Below are 18,151 nucleotides of genomic sequence, written 5' to 3'. Positions count from 1 at the left end.
GGCGTCCCAGCCGCCGCCGGCCGCTGCTCCCCTGGCGGCGGCCGCGGCCGACGAGAAGAGCGCCTCGGCGCCGCAGCTGCTGCAGGCCGGCGACGTGCCGCCCCGGACACAGCTCAACCCGGCCACAGCAGACGTGAGCACAATCACGGCGCTCGGGCACGCGTGGCCGATTTGGGATGAGCATATAAAAACCTATCACTAAAATTTATTTCAGGTCAACGACACCTAGCTGAGCTAGTGTGACATTCCAATTGCTGCATTCTTCCTCCTGGGTGTAAATTTGCTGTACCCCGCTGAAATTTGCTGCATGTTGCCAGTTTCTAATGAAGTTTTTTTTTAAGCATTCCTAGGGCATAAGAACATTTATTTTTCCTTCATTTGCCTTTTGTGTCAACTATGCAGCTTCTTGTTTACTTTTTTTCTGCGTTTGATCCACTTAAAAATTAATCATTGGCTCGTTTTTGTTTTCTAGTCTCGGGTGTGGTTATACGACTGAAAAGATGTTCGGAATATGTCACTGCCACTGTCCCGTGAGTGGTTGAGGACCCGCTGGCCCAACTGGCCGCCGTTTTTACTTGCGGTGTCCGCCGCGGTGTCGGCCGCCTGCCGTGTCTGCCCCTGACGGCTCGCCGACTTTACGACTGCGGTTTATGTGTCTGCCGTCGGACGACCTCCCCCTCCCCCTCCCCTTCCCGTCCGCTTCTGTTGTGTTCCGTGACCGTTTCCGACCGCCATCACGTGACCCGGACACATGTGACGCTGACCCGCCAGGTTACGGCCGAGAGCTCGCAGCCGACCAGCGAGGGCGAGGCGGCGTCAGCTGCCGCCGAAAAGCGAGAGAAGCGCAAACCGTCGCGGCGGCGCAAAACGGGCGAGCGGCTGCCCCGCCTCACGGTGCTCGAGGTGAGCTGTCTCTGCCTGTGTCGCCCCGTTTACTAGCTGCTGCCCGGGACCGGGATATGCGGGGACGACGGCGGGTGTTTGTGTCTCCTGAGCGGGTGATGTATGTGCGCGGGCCCGGCCGATTCATTGAGTATGACTCACACACAGTGGGGGACGGTGAGTCAGCAGCGTAATGGGTGATTGATCGATCGACCTTAACTGTTTAACGGTTAGTACCGATCCGTTTGAGACTTAAGTCCCGTCGAGGCAAAGGAGGTGATAATGACGGGAGTGTGCTGAGGTGCACGTCGAGGCCACTCTTGTAGCTACCGGCTTGGTTAGCTGTGAATTGTGATTGAATCGTTATGCCCGGGATGTTCACATTGCGACATTTTGATTGCAGTTGACAACCTAGCGCAGTGATACCATAAATTGATGGTCTGGTGTTCGTGAACATGGCCTGCGTGTTCGTCGCTGGCATTATCTCGTCCGCTGGCAGGTGAAGAGCAGCGACAACGGTCCGGTAGTCTCCTGTCTGCTGGAGACCAACCAGTCGCAGGCCATCACGTTCAAGTTCGACCTGCGCGAGGCAGACGTCTCGGCCATCTCTTACAAAATGGTCAGACACGCGGAAATGAACCGACGTGTTTTGTGACCTGGGCATCGTTTGGAGAGCAAATGTTTGTCTGCAAGCTGACTGGGTGATAAATTCGATTTTCCTGCTAAAGAAATGTTTTACTCGGGGTCAACCTTTTCACCTTTGATTAGTCGTGGTTGGCATTTGGTTATTCTGGCCACTGTTGTGTGAAAGCTGATCAGCGGTGATGTATTTACTCTGTGCTTCCTGTGAGTGACTGTACCAGCTGTGGCATTGGTCAGTAGCTGACTCTCACAACAGCGCCGGTCGGCGGGCTGCGGCGCCGTGTTTTGACGCGTTCGCGCGCCCCCTCAGACGGAGGCACATCTGCTGCCCAGGGACGACGCCCAGTACTTCGGCGAGCAGCTGCGCGCCATCATCCGCCAGCACCTGCTGCTCGAGTCGACGGGCAGTCTGGGCGCGCCAGCCGCCGCCGGCTCCCTGCACCGGCGCCAGCCCTCCTTCGACGACGAGCAGGTCGGTGCGCCGCCCCGAGCCCCACTGCACCCGGCCACCGGGCCGCGCCGCCCCCGTCCCTCGCGTGACCTCCTGTGTCCGTGTCCGGCAGAGAGAAGAGCCGCCTGCGCGCCCGACGGGTGGCGCCCGGCCGGCGCCCGCCGAGCCGCCCTGGCAGCCGCCGCCGGCCGCCGCGCCCGCTCCGGCCGCGCCGGCGGCGGCGGCGGCGGCGGCGGCTGCGGTGCCGTACCTGTCGGTGCCGGGCGGCTCGTACCCGGTGCTGCTGCAGGGCGAGCACGGCCTGCAGATCGTCTCGCTGACGCCGCAGCAGCTGACGGCTCTGCTGCAGCACTCGGCCGCCGCGGCCGCCGCCTACCCGGCCGAGACGGCCCAGGTGGGGGACCCGCACCGGCCGCACCCGCTCCCGCAGTCCCACCCGGTCCACCCGGCGTCCTTCTCGGCCCACGCGGCGGCGCCGGCCGCCGAGCCGCTGCACCCGGCCGGCAGTGCGGCGCACCCCTCGTACGCCGCCCAGCTGTCGACGCCAGCGCACCTGGCCGGCCACCCGCACCCCGCTCCGACCTCCTCCGGCGGCCCGTTCCACCCGCCGGCCGCCAACTCTGCCGCGGCCCTGGCGGCCTCCCTGCCCTCTGCCCACCAGCTGCCCGTGTCCGGCTCTGCCCCCGCCTCCGGTCCGGCATCCGTTTCCGGCATAGCACATATCCCGGCTCCCGCGGGCGCCTCTGCACCCATGGGCGTCCCGGCGCCGGGCGCGCCGCTGTCGGGCCCTCCGCAGATGCCGGCGCCGGTGTCGGTGGCTCTGGGCTCGGCGGCCGCCCAGCTGGCGGCTCCCGGCCTCTCGCTGGAGGCGTTCCCGCCGCTGCCGCCGCTGGCCACGGCCACCGTGCGGCCGCCGCCGCTGGCAGCGCCGACTCTGCCGGCCGGCCACCTGCCGCAGCCGGCAGCGGCGCCCGGCCTCCCGGCGCAGCCGGGCCACTACCCTGAGCCGTCTGCCTGGCCGGCTCACCACCCGCCGCCCATCTCCCAGCCGCTGGCGTCACAGCCTGCAGCGTCCCTCCCTCCGACGTTCCAGCCAGCAGTGTCCGCGGCTGCCGTGTCACACGCGCCGGTACCCCAGACCCCGGCGTCCCAGTCTCCGACCTCTCACCCGTCCGTGTCCCAGGCTCCGGCCTCCAGACCGGTGGTGTCCAAACCGCCCGTGTCCCAGACGCATAAACCCAGACCGCCAGCTTCCAAAGCCTCAGGTTCCGGACACCCAGTGTCCCAAGCTGCGGGTGCCAGGCCGGCTGTATCCCAGGCCCCGGCGTCCCAGCCGCAGGCTCCGCCGCCCGGCTCGTCCCACCAGCCGGCGGTGCCCCAGCAGATTCCCATGTCCCAGCCGGCGGTGCCCCAGCAGATTCCCATGTCCGTCAGTCAGCCGGCGGTGTCCTATCAGCCGGCCGCTGCGTCCCACCCGGCTCCCAGCGCCCACCAGCCGCCCACCTCCTACTACACGGTGGCCTCGCAGCAGCCGACGGTCCTCTACCAGCCGGCCACCGCCCAGCCGGCGGCCGCGCTGCACCCGACACCGTCGCAGCCGCCGGCCGCGCTGCACCACACCGTGTCCAATCCGGCATTATCTCTGTACCAGGCCGTGCCACAACCGCCGGCCTCTCTCCAGCAAACCATGTCCCAGCCGGCAGTGTCTCTGCACCAGGGCGTGCCCCACCCGCCGGTATCCATCCAACAGATTCTATCCCAGCCGACAGTATCTCTTGTCCAGACCGGGCTCCAGCCGCCAGCGTCTCTCCACCAGTCTTTGTCCCAGCCAGCAGTGTCTATTCTGCAGACCGTATCCCAGCCAGCCCCGCACTACCAGACCCCGCCCCAGCCGCTCCCCGTCCAGCCGCCGCCAGTGTCGGGTCCTGCCAGCGTCCCCCTGCCGGTGTCCGCCGTCCTGCCGGCCGCCTCGCAGCCGCCGGCGTCGACTCTGCCCAGCGCCGTCCAGCAGCCGCCGCCGCAGCAGCAGCCAGCGTCCGTCTACAGCGCCGCCGCCGCCGCCGCGAGTGTTGTGACGCCGGCGGCCGCCCCCGCCCCCGCCGCGGCCGAGGTATGTGAGCCGCCGCCGCCGCCGCCCTCCCGCCGCTTGTCGCCGGACCGCCTGCAGCGCACGAGCCGGCCGGCCGCCTGTCGTGTTTGGTGTCTGGCCTCCCCGCACGTCTCCGAGGCTTCCTGCCGGCCACCGCCGCCGCCGCCGCCGCCGCGCAATCGAGCACCGCTCAGCCCCGGACGAGGCCTCTATCTATCTATTTCACTATCTGCCCTTGGGTACTGGCGAGGCGCGCCTCCGCGCCGCCCTCTATACAGTCGGGGCGTTCTGGCTCTCTAAGTTTCTCTGGTTTTGGTGGCTTCTGTTGATTGCCAAACGTGTGCAGACCTTGGCTGCTCTGTGCGAACGGACTTGGAGCTTGAACTTTCTCTCAAGGGAGACACCATTCTGTGTGGAACCAAAAGTGCAGAGACATGGGAAAACTTGAAAGACATTTGTATCAAGACAAAGTGTGACATTTGTTCATCGCTCGCTATCGTGGGTCATCCTGTTACGAGCGTGATTGGGATCGGGGTCAAAATGGTCTCAAATTGGCTGGTGTGCGGCCGCGCGGCGGGCGCCGGAGCTCGGCGAGCTGTCCTCTGGGAGACGGCCGCGCGGACCGACTGTGGCCGGCGTCGGTGACCGGCCGTGACCTCGGCTTCCGTTGAAACCTGTCTGCTGTCGAATAGCTAGTTAGATGCTCTAGCTAGAGTCTAGCTAGCTGGGATGATTTTTATTGCGTTGTTTGGATGATTACTGCTTGTACAGAGTTGGTTGTTTTAGTTGCTGCCATTTTCAGGTTGTCCTTGGTTTTTCAGGGTACCCACATGACATTCCATCCTGCTTGGGCTGGGCTGCTTTCGTTTCTTCTGGCGCTGGTCGTTTCCGGTGCATTCTCTCGGTGCTGGCACACCCGCTGACACGACCCGCTGACGTCAGCTGCCTGTAGCCGCAGACAGACAGACACATACGTGCCGTGCAGCGTGACCGGTCGCGGGTTTCAGAGCAGCATCCCCGGCCTGTGCTGTGTTTGCTGCTGTGTTACTTGACAAACAGGAGAACGAGTCAGGATCAGACATTAACTGGTGTTTGGTGTGTCGCTGATTGTTATGATACAGTTGCTCACTGGTTGATACGCTAACCATTAATCCATGCCACCTCCCGCACACTGATTCTGACGCTTTACCGCTGATTGCTACAATACCTAGGAAAATTTGTCTGGATTTATTTGTCATTTTTCATTTTAGTGATGACATTATTTTCTCTTCCTTGCTGAATCCACGTCATGGCCTAGAAGTTTCGTTTACAAATCGACTAAAATGTCATCTAATTATTTCAAATGTTGCCTTGAAATTTTCTGCGAAGCAAACCATTGGCAATCTCAATGATGCAATGAGCTCGATGGATCATTCCTCAAACTAATTTGTCGCTTGTTTGTCAAGTAAAGGAAATTCCCTAAGAATTAAGATGTTGAATTTTTTCTCATCCGGCTCTATGTGCCCCATCTACACTGTACGTAAAAGTAATGATCGTTTTAGATCAGCTTAATGCTTAAAAATGCCTTTGCTACAGCGCTAGTGCAAATCGAAGCCCAGACCCATGGCCAGTTCATGACTCGGCTCCAGGGCCTGACTCAAACGAATTCGGCCTCTAAGACGACTCCGATCCGGATTATAAATCAGACCCAGCCCCAGCTCCATCCGCCATGGCGTCCCCAGTCCCGCCCTGCTTCTGCTTCCGCCGCGTCCCGTGTCCGCTGTTCCGCTTTTGGCGCCTTCCGCACTCTCCGCCCCTGCCGCCGCAGCTCGCTGTACCGTGTCCCCGCCGCGGCGCCGCGCGGCCTCTGACCCGGCGTGGTGTCCGCGACAGGCGCCCAAGAGGCTGTCCCGGTTCGTGGTCAGCTCGGTAGCGCTGACGGCGGCGCCTACCAGCCCCGTGTCCACGCCGCACTCGCCCAGCGCCGAGACTCAGGTGAGACACGCAGATTCACCGAGTTCGAGCGATCCGTTCCGGCCAGCTGCGCTAGGCGACCACATGACAGCCCGCACAGCCGTGTGACCGCACAATTTATTTCATATTTGCATAAGTCCTGCATATCACCTTTTCTTCCCCTTCCCGTCCACCAACCCACCGATATCTGTTTTCTTTCCAAAGTTCCAGCTCATCTCAACTAATATGCATATCTTGTCAGCATGCAACGAATGTGCAAAAATGGAGTATGTGTGGACCTGTTTCTCTGTAGCCCTGCTCTGACCCGTCTCTGGTCTGTCCCTCAGCCGTCTGCGTCTGCGGTGTTCACGGCGGCCGGCCTGTCGGAGGCTGCCGTCAGCGCCGCGCCGCCCGCCGGGCCGGCGCCCGTGGTGGCCGGCCGGTTCTCCATCACAGTGGCGTCGTCGGGCGCGCCGGCCGCGGCCGTCACACAGACGGTGGGCGTGACGCGGGCGCCCATCAGCCACCCGGCGCCGGCGGCCGAGGCGCAGACCGTCCCCGCGGCCGCGCCGGTCCCGACGGCAGCGGCCGGGGCGCAGACCGTCCCCGCGGCTGCCGCGGTCCCGACGGCAGCGGCCGCGGCGCCCACCCTCAGCGCCGCGCTCGACGAGCTGACGGTGGCCGGCGCGTCCCCGGAGCTGTCCTTCTCGCCGCAGAACACTGAGCATAGGTAGGCCGGATGGGCGGCCGGGACAGCTGTAAACCGGTGGGATAGGACGCGATTAGGAGGGAGGAGGACACAGATGAGGGATAGAGGAAGGGATGGACACTGGTGGCAGGGACTGGTGGCGGCGGCTGTATGGTTCCCGTCCGTCCGACCGGCACGACCCCTGACCCGCTGCCCCGCCCCGACCCGCCCCGCCAGTGGTGTCGGGAACCTGGAGGAGCTCCGGAAGCAGCTGGTGCGCCTGACGGCCGCCTCGGAGGGCTCGTTCGAGGCCGCCTCGCAGCCGTCGACGCCCGTGTTCTCTGCCGTGCCGGCGGCCGATGTGGCTGCCGAGGTGAACCGCCGGCTGGCCAGCATCACGGCCGCGCAGACGGTGAGTCGGCCGCGGCACGTCCGGCGGACACTTTGAGGTCGGCGCGGTGCTAACAACACTCATCCACTAACATTTATTCATTCCTTTATTCACTCTGGCATATAGATGCTTGCTTACACGCACATACAGTAACCTTTTACCACCAATTAGTCGTCAAAATGAATCGAACATGGTATTCATCCACCCATTCATTCATTTATCATTCATTCGTTCGTTCGTTCGTTCGTTCGTTCGTTCGTTCGTTCGTTCGTTCGTTCGTTCGTTCGTTCGTTCGTTCGTTCGTTCGTTCGTTCGTTCGTTCGTTCGTTCGTTCGTTCGTTCGTTCGTTCGTTCGTTCGTTCGTTCGTTCGTTCGTTCGTTCGTTCGTTCGTTCGTTCGTTCGTTCTTTCGTTCGTTCGTTCATTTTTGTCGGTACTTGCCATACATCTCGCGCGTACATCATGCATTCACGAGACACAACTTAACCTCTGATCCAGCCATTGCACAATTCTGCAACAATCATGCAACTAATATTACGTGTGAAGTGCCTAACGCTTGTCATGCTGCGCCGTCCTGTCCCTTACCAACGTGAATTTGATTTGATTAGCCTGATTGACCGTGGTGCTTTTACTACCGATAATTTTGAGCGTGCACGCTGTTACATCTTTTGCTCAGAGACTGAATAAGTGAATAAAAACATTTAACGGCCTGCTTCGCTCAACAAAATCGTATGTTTTATGATGAAATACAGCAGCTGACTACTCATCCGTTTCCCGAACCGATCGTTCTTTGGAAAAAAAACATTAATATTTCGGCCGTAAGCAAGCCGGTTCTCTGCAAAGTATAGCTGAAGTAAACTGAAGTCACAATTACATCCTTGTACCTCAAATAACGCCACTGAGTTGGCGCAAATTTTGAAAAAGTTAGATGTAGGCTTTTTGAAAAAAGCGAGGGTACCGTTTCGATTGTCATAGTAGCTGAGTTTTACTGTTCTCGTAAGAAAGTATACGAGTTATACCTATAAAGTTACAAGTTATACGAAAGTTATAAGTTATAAAGTTATACGAGCTCCCTACCACACAACTTCGTCACCGAAGTCGAAATGTGTATAAATGAAATAAGATAGGGTAACCACTCAATATTTTCAATTTATGTACACAGATGAGCTGCACGAGGAATCGAATGTAGAAAAATGTCCAAGATGTTTTAGGAAAATTCGTTCTTTTGGCCTCTGAGCTATTCTGATATTTGTGCGATATTAGTCTGGCTCTCTGTCTCTCGCTCCCCGTCGAGCAGTCTCGTTGTGTGGGTTGAGTGCGCGGCCGTTGTTAGTACCGTGTGCATGTGTGTGCTGGTGACGGTCGGGCGGGCCGTGAGACGCTGAGGAGTGGTGTGACGGTGTCGGCCGCCGGCTCAGGACTCGCTGGCTCCCTCCGGCTCCGGCTCCGGCTCCGGCTCCGGCGGCTCCCGCGGCGGCTCCCTGCGCCCGTGGAGCTGGCACTGCGACGACCCCGCCGCCGCTGCCGCCGCCGCCGCCGGCGGGGGCGGGGGAGGGGGCGTGGCCCCGTCCCCGCCGGCGGTGCTGCTGTTCGCGCCGCCCGCACCGGTCCCCCTCGCTGTGAGTGACGTGGGCCGGCGAGGGTCGCCAGCGGCTCGTGTCCGGCGCCGGCCGCGACTCCAGCCACCGCCGCCGCCGCTGCGTTTGGGGGACTTGTCGATCGCTTCGCTGTCGCTTTTGGTGTTAGCTTTCAGTGTGCAGCAGCCAGGGACGAGCGCGGGTGAAGGGTTCGCAGTATTTGTCGGCAGGAGGACGACGTATCACATGATTGGCTTTTACTGGAGATTTAGTTGCGCTTTTTGTTTTGCCCTGGTTTTGGTCAGTATGGAACGATAGGAACGGGAACACACAACCTTGACACATCTTCGTTCTGTTTCATCTTGTTAGCCGCTATCTTGGTTTCGGCTGACGGGGCTTGCTAAGTTCTTTGAACGGGACGGTGTTAGCACGTAGTAGTTCTGTGGTGTAGCGCCTTTGTTACCTCAATTATGACACAGACATTTACACGGTATCCACGGCATGTGTGTGTGTGTGTGCACACTCGCCTTGTTTATGTGTTGTTACGTTGGTGCACTGTTTCTTCACGTTTGAAGCCCGGGGTTGTCAGGTGTTGTGTTTTTGGTGTATTTGTATGTCGGCGTCAGTTGAAAAACATATTAAGGTGAACTGTACTTCAAAGCAAAACCTTCCTCTTGTCATTGTTACCACTTGCCGGTAAACTGCTGAGACTGAAATGAGAGAGCAGGATAGTGAAACTGCAAAAATTCCTACAGCTGTCAAGTGTCAGATTCTGAGAACACGACTGCTCCTCGATTTGCTGGCACGTATGTATTCGGGCGGTTTGACCGAGCCGGACTGACGCGATGTGTCCGGACGGCAGGCGGGGTCTGCAGCGAGAGCCGGCGACCCGGACCCGGCGGCCGCCAGGCCCGCCCCGGAGAGCTCCGGCGCCCAGCAGCTCATCTCCGTACAGGTGAGGTGCGCCGGCCCGTCCCCGACCTCTCAGCACGCCGGGCCGTCTCCCGACCTCACAGCACGCCGGGCCGTCCCGCCGAGCTCTCAGGGACGCCGGCCGTCCCGCCGAGCTCCCAGGGCAGACCGGTGCCACCGCCGGGCGAACCTCCAGTCCGCGGCCGTGGGACTCTGTCCGTGTGTCCGTGTGCTCGTGCCGTTAAATAACCGCAGCAGTGTCACTTCACTAACCGCATCCGATTGTGAGCGGGCCGCCGCGGCCGTCCGCTCGTGTGTGCCCCCCCCCCCGCACCTACTGGGGTGTCGCACTGTCGCCTGACCGTCGTAGTGTCGTAGTAGCTTATTGAATGTCTCTGTCGACACGCTAGGGAAACTCGACGGAACCTACCGCAAACGCCTCGCTGCTTCTGGAATGGTAGTACGGCGCTGTTGGCCGGAAAACCTTGTTGGATTTGCCTTTTAAGTTATAAAATGCCAACGAAACTGAATTTTGCTTCTTTTAGTTCCTTGTATTGTATTTTTTTTTATTCGAAATTACATATCTATATCAATGTTTTCGAGTGCGCCACATTTTGAAGCCGCGCAAGGTTTGGTGGAAAATGGCTTATATCCAGTTCGTTTGACATCTCCCGGTGACTATCCGCGGGAGATGTGATTCTCGAAGATAGCGGACATCCACAACACCTATACGAATTTGTATTCGTATCTAGAATGGCTATTGATTTTCGCAGTAGCTTTCGTCGAGTTTCCCGCTCTGGGGTCTATGTGGCCGCTGTAGTGCCAAGATCACTCGCAGCCCCCCCCCCCATCCCTTCCCCCTGCTGTGAGCCTCTCTCCGGCTCGACCTCCCCTCACTGCCAGTCTCTGTCGGACGCCAGTGGCCGCCCCCGCCCCCGCTGTGGCACAGTCCCACCCTGCCTGCGTGTGTCCCCTCTCGGTGTGTGTCTGTGACCGGCTCTCACTCGGCGCTCTCTCCCTCCCGCCCGCCCGCGTCGCCGGGCCTCTCTCCGTGCTCTCGCTGGCCGTCTGCTCTGTCTCTCTGTCTCCGGACGGTCGGACGCGCGGTGTAGCCGTCGTCCGTGCTGGACGTGCCTCGCTCGCCTAGCGTGCTTGTGACGCCGCCCACTCCGCGGCGCGTGGTCGTCCAGGTGATACCTCAGTTTCTCTCTATCTGCTCGGCGGCTCGCGTAGAACCGCTTCGCTGGATATGCTGCTTGGACTGACCCCTGCACTGTAGAGTTGGCTGGTTTGCTGCTTGGAGTCCGTGTAGTGTTCGTGTATGTAGTGTCTGTCTTGGGTAATGCGGGCTACTAATCCCGGGCGGTATTCGGGCGCTGCCCGAACGCTGCTCGGGCACTGCTTGGGCACTGCTCGGGAGATGCTCGGGCACTGCTCGAGAAATGCGCGGGCGATGAATGGGTTTCACACCTACAAAGATCGGTGCTTTCTTCGATAGTAACGCTTGGGATAACATGTATAGTCGACTACAGAATGATGTTCCACTTTTCACAGGCAATTATTTGCCTGAAGTGGTAGGCTGTGCCGCATCACACGGGCTGAGTTCACAAATTATAGCTTTGTCCCAATGCTCACAATCAACACGCTTAATTGCGTGATAAACGGCACAACTTAGCGCTCCGGTCAACTGATAGCTCCTAAGGAGTGGAACATCATTCTGTAGTCGACTATACACATTCTGCACAAATTATGAACGGCACTGATATGTACTGCCAAAATATTAAGCTTCTGTTACTACTGGGCGTTAATCAGATGATCTAGGACGTCTAACGCTTGGTTATAAAGCCTGATTTAACCGTATCATTGCGTGTATGATCACTTGATTAGCGTACCCTTCCCTTAATTTGATATTTTATTTCGTTAAATCGATATTAAATAGTACAGATCGGTTGGACTATAGAGTAAATGAATATCACAGAGAGGAAAATAAAAGCGCATGGATAGCACACGGCGTGATTGCCTTGCATGCGTGGTGATTTATGATTTTTTTTTTGTTCATCAAAATCCCAGCTCTGTACATAATTTATACAAGCACCATGCTGAAAGTTCGTTGCCTTAAATTGTTATGTTTGATGTTATATGGATGTTATCGGTCATTTTATATTTGTATTTTCTTGTTATTCGACTGACAGAAATTGCTCATTGAAGCACGTTTAGGTGAAAAATGCTACAATCGCAATAATTATCTTGATAAATGACCCTATTCGCTCAACAAAGCCACGCAACACTTTAAACCCGCGCCCCGCTGGGGGTCCTGTGACCTGACCTTAACACGCGCAGTGGAAGGGTTGCGAGTACTACGCCCAGTGGAAGGGGGGGGGGGCGGATGTCGCCCCCCCCCTAAGATCTCAGCTCCCACTGGAGCTAGAAAGACGAAATTTGGAGGGTAGGTGGGGGCCATGGGGAACTCTGTTGTGTGTGAATTTCATGACCCTAGGTCAATAGCTTCAAGGTCAAATGAGGTCAAATGTGGTCAAATGTGCCATATTAGCGACTTTTTTGCGTTTACACGCCGATAACTCAAAAAGTTACCGGCCGATTTTTTTTTAAATCTTTCACTATACGAAAGAACAAACATTTTTGAGTATGTATGGTGAATTTCTAGATAATCCAACAATAAATATGGCAGTTAGAAGCCTGCTAAGGGTAAGATGTCGCCGGCTGAAGCGGCATCGGCCGACGCGGGAAACGCGGCAATCACAATTTTGTGTTTACACACTCATAACTCAAGTTGTTACCGGCCGATTTTCAAAATTCTTTGACCATATGATTGCCTGTACATTTCTCAGTCTTCTTACCGAATTTGACGCGAATCTAATATAATCAGCGGTAAGGAGCGCGATGTAAAGACGGAACCGTCCCGCCCCGGCACAGTCTACAATTCAGGCGGCGCGTAACGGCTAGCGCCGGCCGCCGCGGCGGCAGGATGTTTGACTTTACACAGCTATTACTAGAAAAGGTGTGAACCGATTTCCTTACTTTTTGCCCGAGAAGATCTGCAATTCAATTCTGGACAGGTAGCCGAAATTTCACATCGATATGATGCTCGCGGCGCGAGTTATTGGCGAAAAACAGGAGGGGTGGGCGAAATCCGCCCCCCCTTCCACTGCGACTTTGGTCTGAAATTTTCACAACGTGTGCAGGAATGATGGAGGGCGCGGGTTAGACTGACGGTCTGAAGCAAACTGGTTTTGCTCGCGGTTTTCTGCAATGCCCGCATTTCCTTTTTTACACTGATAGTTTGCTCGATTTGTAAGGGGTTAAGGGGAGTAGTAAAGTAATCTTGGTTAAGGGTGTGCTGTGAAAGCGAAGGTCTGTCTCCAGCTGAGGACGGAGCTTCAGTAATCTGCGTGCTGTTGCTTGGAAGCTAGAAATTACCTTTGAAATATGCTGCAATTCTAGTTATACCTTATATGATCAGCCTGAAAATCCAAAGATATCGTCAATATCTGACGAATCACTTTAATTATTTTGTTGTTTTAGCTGCCATATTTTTCTTTACCACTGTCGCGGCCGCTTCAGTCCGACTGCCGGTTGCCAGTCGACTTTGCTGCTGGTAGGGTTCATAATGTTGTGGTGACCGGATCGCTCTTCATTCCCCGACCCGGCGATGGTACTTGTGGTGGTTTTGTGTCAGCACTGCAGCAATGCGGCGTTGTGTGCAGTGTGTGGCCGTATCTCACCCATCACATACCAGCGTCGGCGGCACACACCGTGCAAAGTGTGCTGTCGATGCTCGGAGATTGCCCTCTGCAGTTATTTGTTTTTAAGTGTCAGAGTATGATCGGATTGAACTCGACACAATGTCTACTGTCTCCTCAGGGGAGTAGTATCGATATAGCCCCCCCCCCATACGATCGGATCTGCCTATCTGGGTTGTCTAACAGAGCGGGCCCGCAGTGTTCCGGCGGTGGCAGTCTCAGCCGGGCGCCCCTCTGTGAGCTGTCCTCCGCCGCGGCTGTGTCTGTACACACCCCTCTGTGGCCCCCTCTGACGTGGGCGGCCCGTGTTCACAGCCGCCCCGCCGCCAGTCGTCGGCTGCTACGTGCGCGGTGCGCGCCGCCGCCGCCGCCGCCGCCCGCCGCAATGTAGGCCGCCCCCGCGCCCGCTCCCGCCCCGCCGCCGGCTGCCTGTCTGTGTGTGCCGTGCTGTGCAGTGGTAGAACCCTGAGCTACCCTCCCCTGTCGCCGCCGCCGCCGCCGCCGCTCCTGCGGCCCGGAGCGGTACGTACTGCCGGCGCGCTGCCGGGCGCAGCTCGGCGCTCGCCGTCTCCGCGGCCCACTGCAGAGCGCTCCACCTCCGTCCCATCGTCTCACCCCCGGGTACGCCGCCCGCGGGGCCCGCACTGGCAGAGGGCTGGGCCGGGGAGCACGAGTGACCTCAGCCGGCAGTCAGCGGCCCGCACTGGGGCGCACTGCGGAGGCGGGGCACGGGAGGGGCTCACGGCCGACGCACTGGGGCTGGTTGGTGGGTGGTGGGATTCACGGCCTGGTAGGTAGAGGGGCGCACGGGTGAATTCTGGGCCGGTCTGGCCCGCAGGCACACCCGTGGACTGTGTTTTCTTGCCGCACCGTTCGAAGTGCTGCAGTTTGGCATACTGCACTGCAGCTTGAAATTTTACACATTTTATTAACTAGTGCACAGACCTCTCTATATATGGAAAAGTCTGTGACTGATGCCATAGGTATATCGGCTTGTTGATGGCCTTTATGAATTAGTTTTTTTTCTTCTGAAATTACACGGCATTTGCATGCTAGTCGCGTTTTTGTAGGCTGCCAATTGAATAACACTTTTTCGAATCCCATCAATTAATGTTCCTGGATGATACAAATTTCTGCGATATGAATTCTATCTTATGTGTTGTTCATACGTGAAAGTATTGAGTCTTGATCAACAGTATTGAGGAACAGTAAAGTATTAAGATCAACATATCGACACCTTTTTTTAAACCCCACATTTGTTCTCCCGTGAAGTTCAGACAAGTTGTTTAGAAACCTTCAAAAAAGGTACAGTCACTCGATTTTTCTCAAGTTTGTCTGTCTTGGCAGATCAAGCAATGCCAGAGCAAGCTTACGAACACACAAATTTGATCAGGATCGGACGATTGGACACTTCTAAAAAGAGATCTTTCGTGCTTCCCGGAAATTCACCGGAGAACAGATGTGGGGTTAAAAAAAGGTGTCGATATTATATTGCATGTTTGTTTTATGTATCCAACGTTATTTCGTGGATGTCTTGTGGAACACTTGGAGGACGTGTTTTCTAGAAATAATTGCCTTTTGTCGGTCTATGCTATTCGTGTCTAAAGCTGAACATTGAACAAATTACGATTCCTTAGCAAGCGTGGATGTAGTTACATACCTAGTTATTTAAACACTCAAATCAAATTGAATATGAACATCCTGAACAAGGAATTACCAAGGCCAAATTGGAGTGGTCTCCCCAATAAGTTTACTACGCCCATTGGATTGTTCCCGTCCCCAGCGCCATTCCTTCTACGACAATGCGAAATCCGCAACGTTCGGGTCCAGCTTGTCCTCTGTTTGGTGCATGCTGCGCTGAGCAAGGTGCCCAGACCGTGCTTTCTCTTTACTGACCCCACGTAGATTGAGCACGGATCCACTAGTTTATCGTCATTTTCACAGGCGTTTAGCGGCGTTATCGGCTTCTGCATCATTCCATGCCATATTAACCCTCGTAACTTGTATTTCGCCGGTAGACTCCTGTCGCATTTTCGGGACGTAGTTAGTGCTCTGTTATTTTTTATGACGAAAGATGTTTATCGGACCTTTTTGCCTCAGCCTTTGTACAAATGCCGTTATCGCATCGAATAGTTGGTCTCCTGCCTGACCGTTGATGGTCCGTGTCACCTGCGCTGTCCTCAGCCCCGTCTCTCTGTCGATCTGTGTGTCTGTGTGTGTGTGTGGCTGACCGTGCGGCGCGCGCTGCTCCCCGGCCGCCCTCCGCAGAGCACCTCGGACGTCTCGCGCTCGGCGAGCAGCTCCGAGACCACGGAGCGGGGCAGGAAGGCCACGCCGCTGCTGCTGGCAGACCTGGACAAGGAGCTGCAGAAGCTGCACAGCGGCAAAAACCAGCTGGTGAGTGAGCCCGCCCGTCTCCCGGCTCCGGCGACAGATTGCTGCTACCTATCACAGACTACGTACTGCTCCAGTTCCCTGGTGATGTGCGGCCTATCTCGTTGTTGTTGTTGTTGTTGTTGTTGTTGTTGTTGTTGTTGTTGTTGTTTTGATGGTGCGTTGCAAAGAGGCCAAGGAATGTTGAGTTTGTGTTTAGCAGTAAATTTCAGGTATAAAAGGCATTCCTCAATTCCTACCCTGTGGCAATGTTGTAAAAATGTCAGTGATGCACCTACTATTTTTTCCCTTTTCCATACACACCGGCTGGCTAATTACAGTGATGTTGAAAATCGTGATGTGAATCGTGAGTGAGCGTTGTTTTATCGTTTGTCGTTGTTTTCACGCCGCTCTCGAGCAGCCAGCGGATGAACATTTGGTAAGTTGCTTCGATTACAGTGTCTCAGTGAGCAAATAAATTGTTATAACTTCGAATAGTTGCCTGCCATGCGCACATAGCCACTCGTCATACTCATCATATCGTATTTTCATCAACACCCGACACATCCTCCGGTCTCCGTGGGTACTTGCGATAAAACTTGCCGTCTCATTTTCTGCGCGCTGACGATATATTCAAAATGCAGAAGCTACATAACGTGTCATGTAGGTACTATAACGTGTAGTCATGCAATCACCACCCGTCACCCACACCACCTCCGATGTTGGGACGAACTGGTCATGCGCACGCTCCCTCGCTGCAGTCGAGGCCCGCCGAATCAGCCCCACGTGATATTCTGACGCCCCCCCCCCCCCCCCGGCCGACAGCACCACGTGGCGTCGACGCCGATGCTGTCGACGCACGACGAGGCGACGCAGTCGGAGAACGGCGTCATCTCGCAGTGGGAGACGGTGGGCCCGATCGACACGACGCACACGCAGCCCATCCAGAGCGTCTGCTTCCACACCGGCAGCGGCGCCAGCAGTGAGTCACCGACAGCTGCTCCAGATTAATTGGAAACAGTGATATTTTTATAGTGTTTGGTCATCTGATTGGATAGTATGTTTATAGTGTTTGGTCATCGTTGAACATTGGATAGTACCTATGCGCATTGCGTGAACTTTCTGTGGCAAACGATTTCTTCTAAAACTGCGTTTTGAGCCGGATGCCCGATATCTTCATTTTTGTGGATATCTTTAATCATGCTCATGGCGCGTTGGAGATAAAATGGACGCTGACCCCTGACGCCCGTCCCTCCCCCGTCAGCACCGTCCACGGACCCGGGCACGCCGGTGCGGAAGGGCCGGTTCGCCATCACCGTCAGCCGCCAGGCGGCGCCGTCGCCCCCGCCGCCGGCCGCGGCCGCCGCCGCGCCTCCCTCGCCAGCCGCCGAGCCGCTCGACGTCGAGACGTCGGCCGTCTTCATCGAGCTGCTGGCCAAGTGAGTGGCCGCCGGGAGGAAGCGGGTGGTAATCGGAGGGAAGACTGGACAGGGGTGGTCGGTGGTTGGCTGGTCGGTGGTGAGCTGTAACTGTTTGTGCCTCAGCCGGTGCGAGACTGTCCGTGTCTGTTATGCGACTGACCCGTGTCTCCACTGCCAGTGTTTGTTATGTAACTGCCGGAGCGACGATGTGACCCCGTCCGTCGCCAGGCAGCGGCAGGCTGCTGTCCGTGTCTGTTGCGCGACTGTCCGACCCAGTGATGTCTGACGACGGTCCCTATCCGTCGCCAGGCAGCGGCTGGACATGGAGGAGCTGCAGCGGCAGCAGGTGGCCGAGCGCGAGCGGCTGCGGCACGAGCTGCTGGAGCGGCTGCGGCACGAGCAGGCGGCCGCCGCGCACCAGCCGCCGCCGCCCGACGGCTGAGTCGCCGCCGGACGCGCACTGCACACTAGTTCTGTTTGTTTTCTATCTCAGGGTATTGTGGAACTTGTTAGTGTGGGCTGCGCCGGGCTCGGCCGTCGTCCGCCGCGCCTTGTTACAGGTAGATAGTTTCCAACCACTTAACTATCGTGCTTTCATTGTTTTCGCGCTCGGCCTGGTCGGGCGCCGGGACGGCTCGCTCTCGACTCGCTGGCGGGCCCATTTTACCGGGGAGACGCGCGGCGGCTCGGCGCACGCACGCGCAGTATATCATTGTTGGCTGGGCGGCCCGAGGCTGAGCGGCTGGCTGAGGACGTTTTATACACACACACACGCACCCGCCCGCCCGCGGTGGGAGGGTGGCCGGCTGCGGGCCGATTTGTACGGCGGGCTGGCGCCGCTGTGATGACCGGCCGGCGGAGGCAATTTCAGACCAGCCGCCGCCGGCCCGACCGCGGCACTTGGTGCGACTTGTGCGTGTGTGAGAGAGAGAGAGAGAGAGATCAACTAATTGCGTATATGATTTCTTCGAGCTGTGTATCCAATTGCCATATATGGAGACGATATGAACGAATACAATATCCTAGGTATGGA

At 57.4% G+C, this 18,151-nt stretch overlaps 1 protein-coding gene across 1 annotated transcript; it reads left to right on the top strand.

The window, feature by feature from the left end:
- The first annotated feature begins 32 nt into the window (after positions 1-32).
- On the top strand, positions 33-18,151 carry LOC122390613 (Holliday junction resolvase MOC1, chloroplastic-like). Its single transcript, XM_043383760.1, has 13 exons — positions 33-133; positions 772-903; positions 1,382-1,501; positions 1,835-1,996; positions 5,937-6,038; positions 6,344-6,726; positions 6,922-7,096; positions 9,514-9,606; positions 10,676-10,753; positions 15,593-15,721; positions 16,523-16,679; positions 16,962-17,136; positions 17,428-18,151. Exons 3-13 carry the CDS (start codon positions 1,499-1,501, stop codon positions 17,558-17,560), a joined length of 1,590 nt encoding a protein of 529 aa, XP_043239695.1. The 5' UTR covers positions 33-133; positions 772-903; positions 1,382-1,498; the 3' UTR covers positions 17,561-18,151.

Source organism: Amphibalanus amphitrite, unplaced genomic scaffold (genome assembly GCF_019059575.1).
Source record: "Amphibalanus amphitrite isolate SeventyFive unplaced genomic scaffold, NRLGWU_Aamphi_draft 000402F_arrow, whole genome shotgun sequence".
NCBI lineage: Eukaryota > Metazoa > Arthropoda > Thecostraca > Balanomorpha > Balanidae > Amphibalanus > Amphibalanus amphitrite.
The sequence above is the reverse complement of the archived record's forward strand: the minus strand, read 5'-3'. Positions and strand labels throughout refer to the sequence as shown.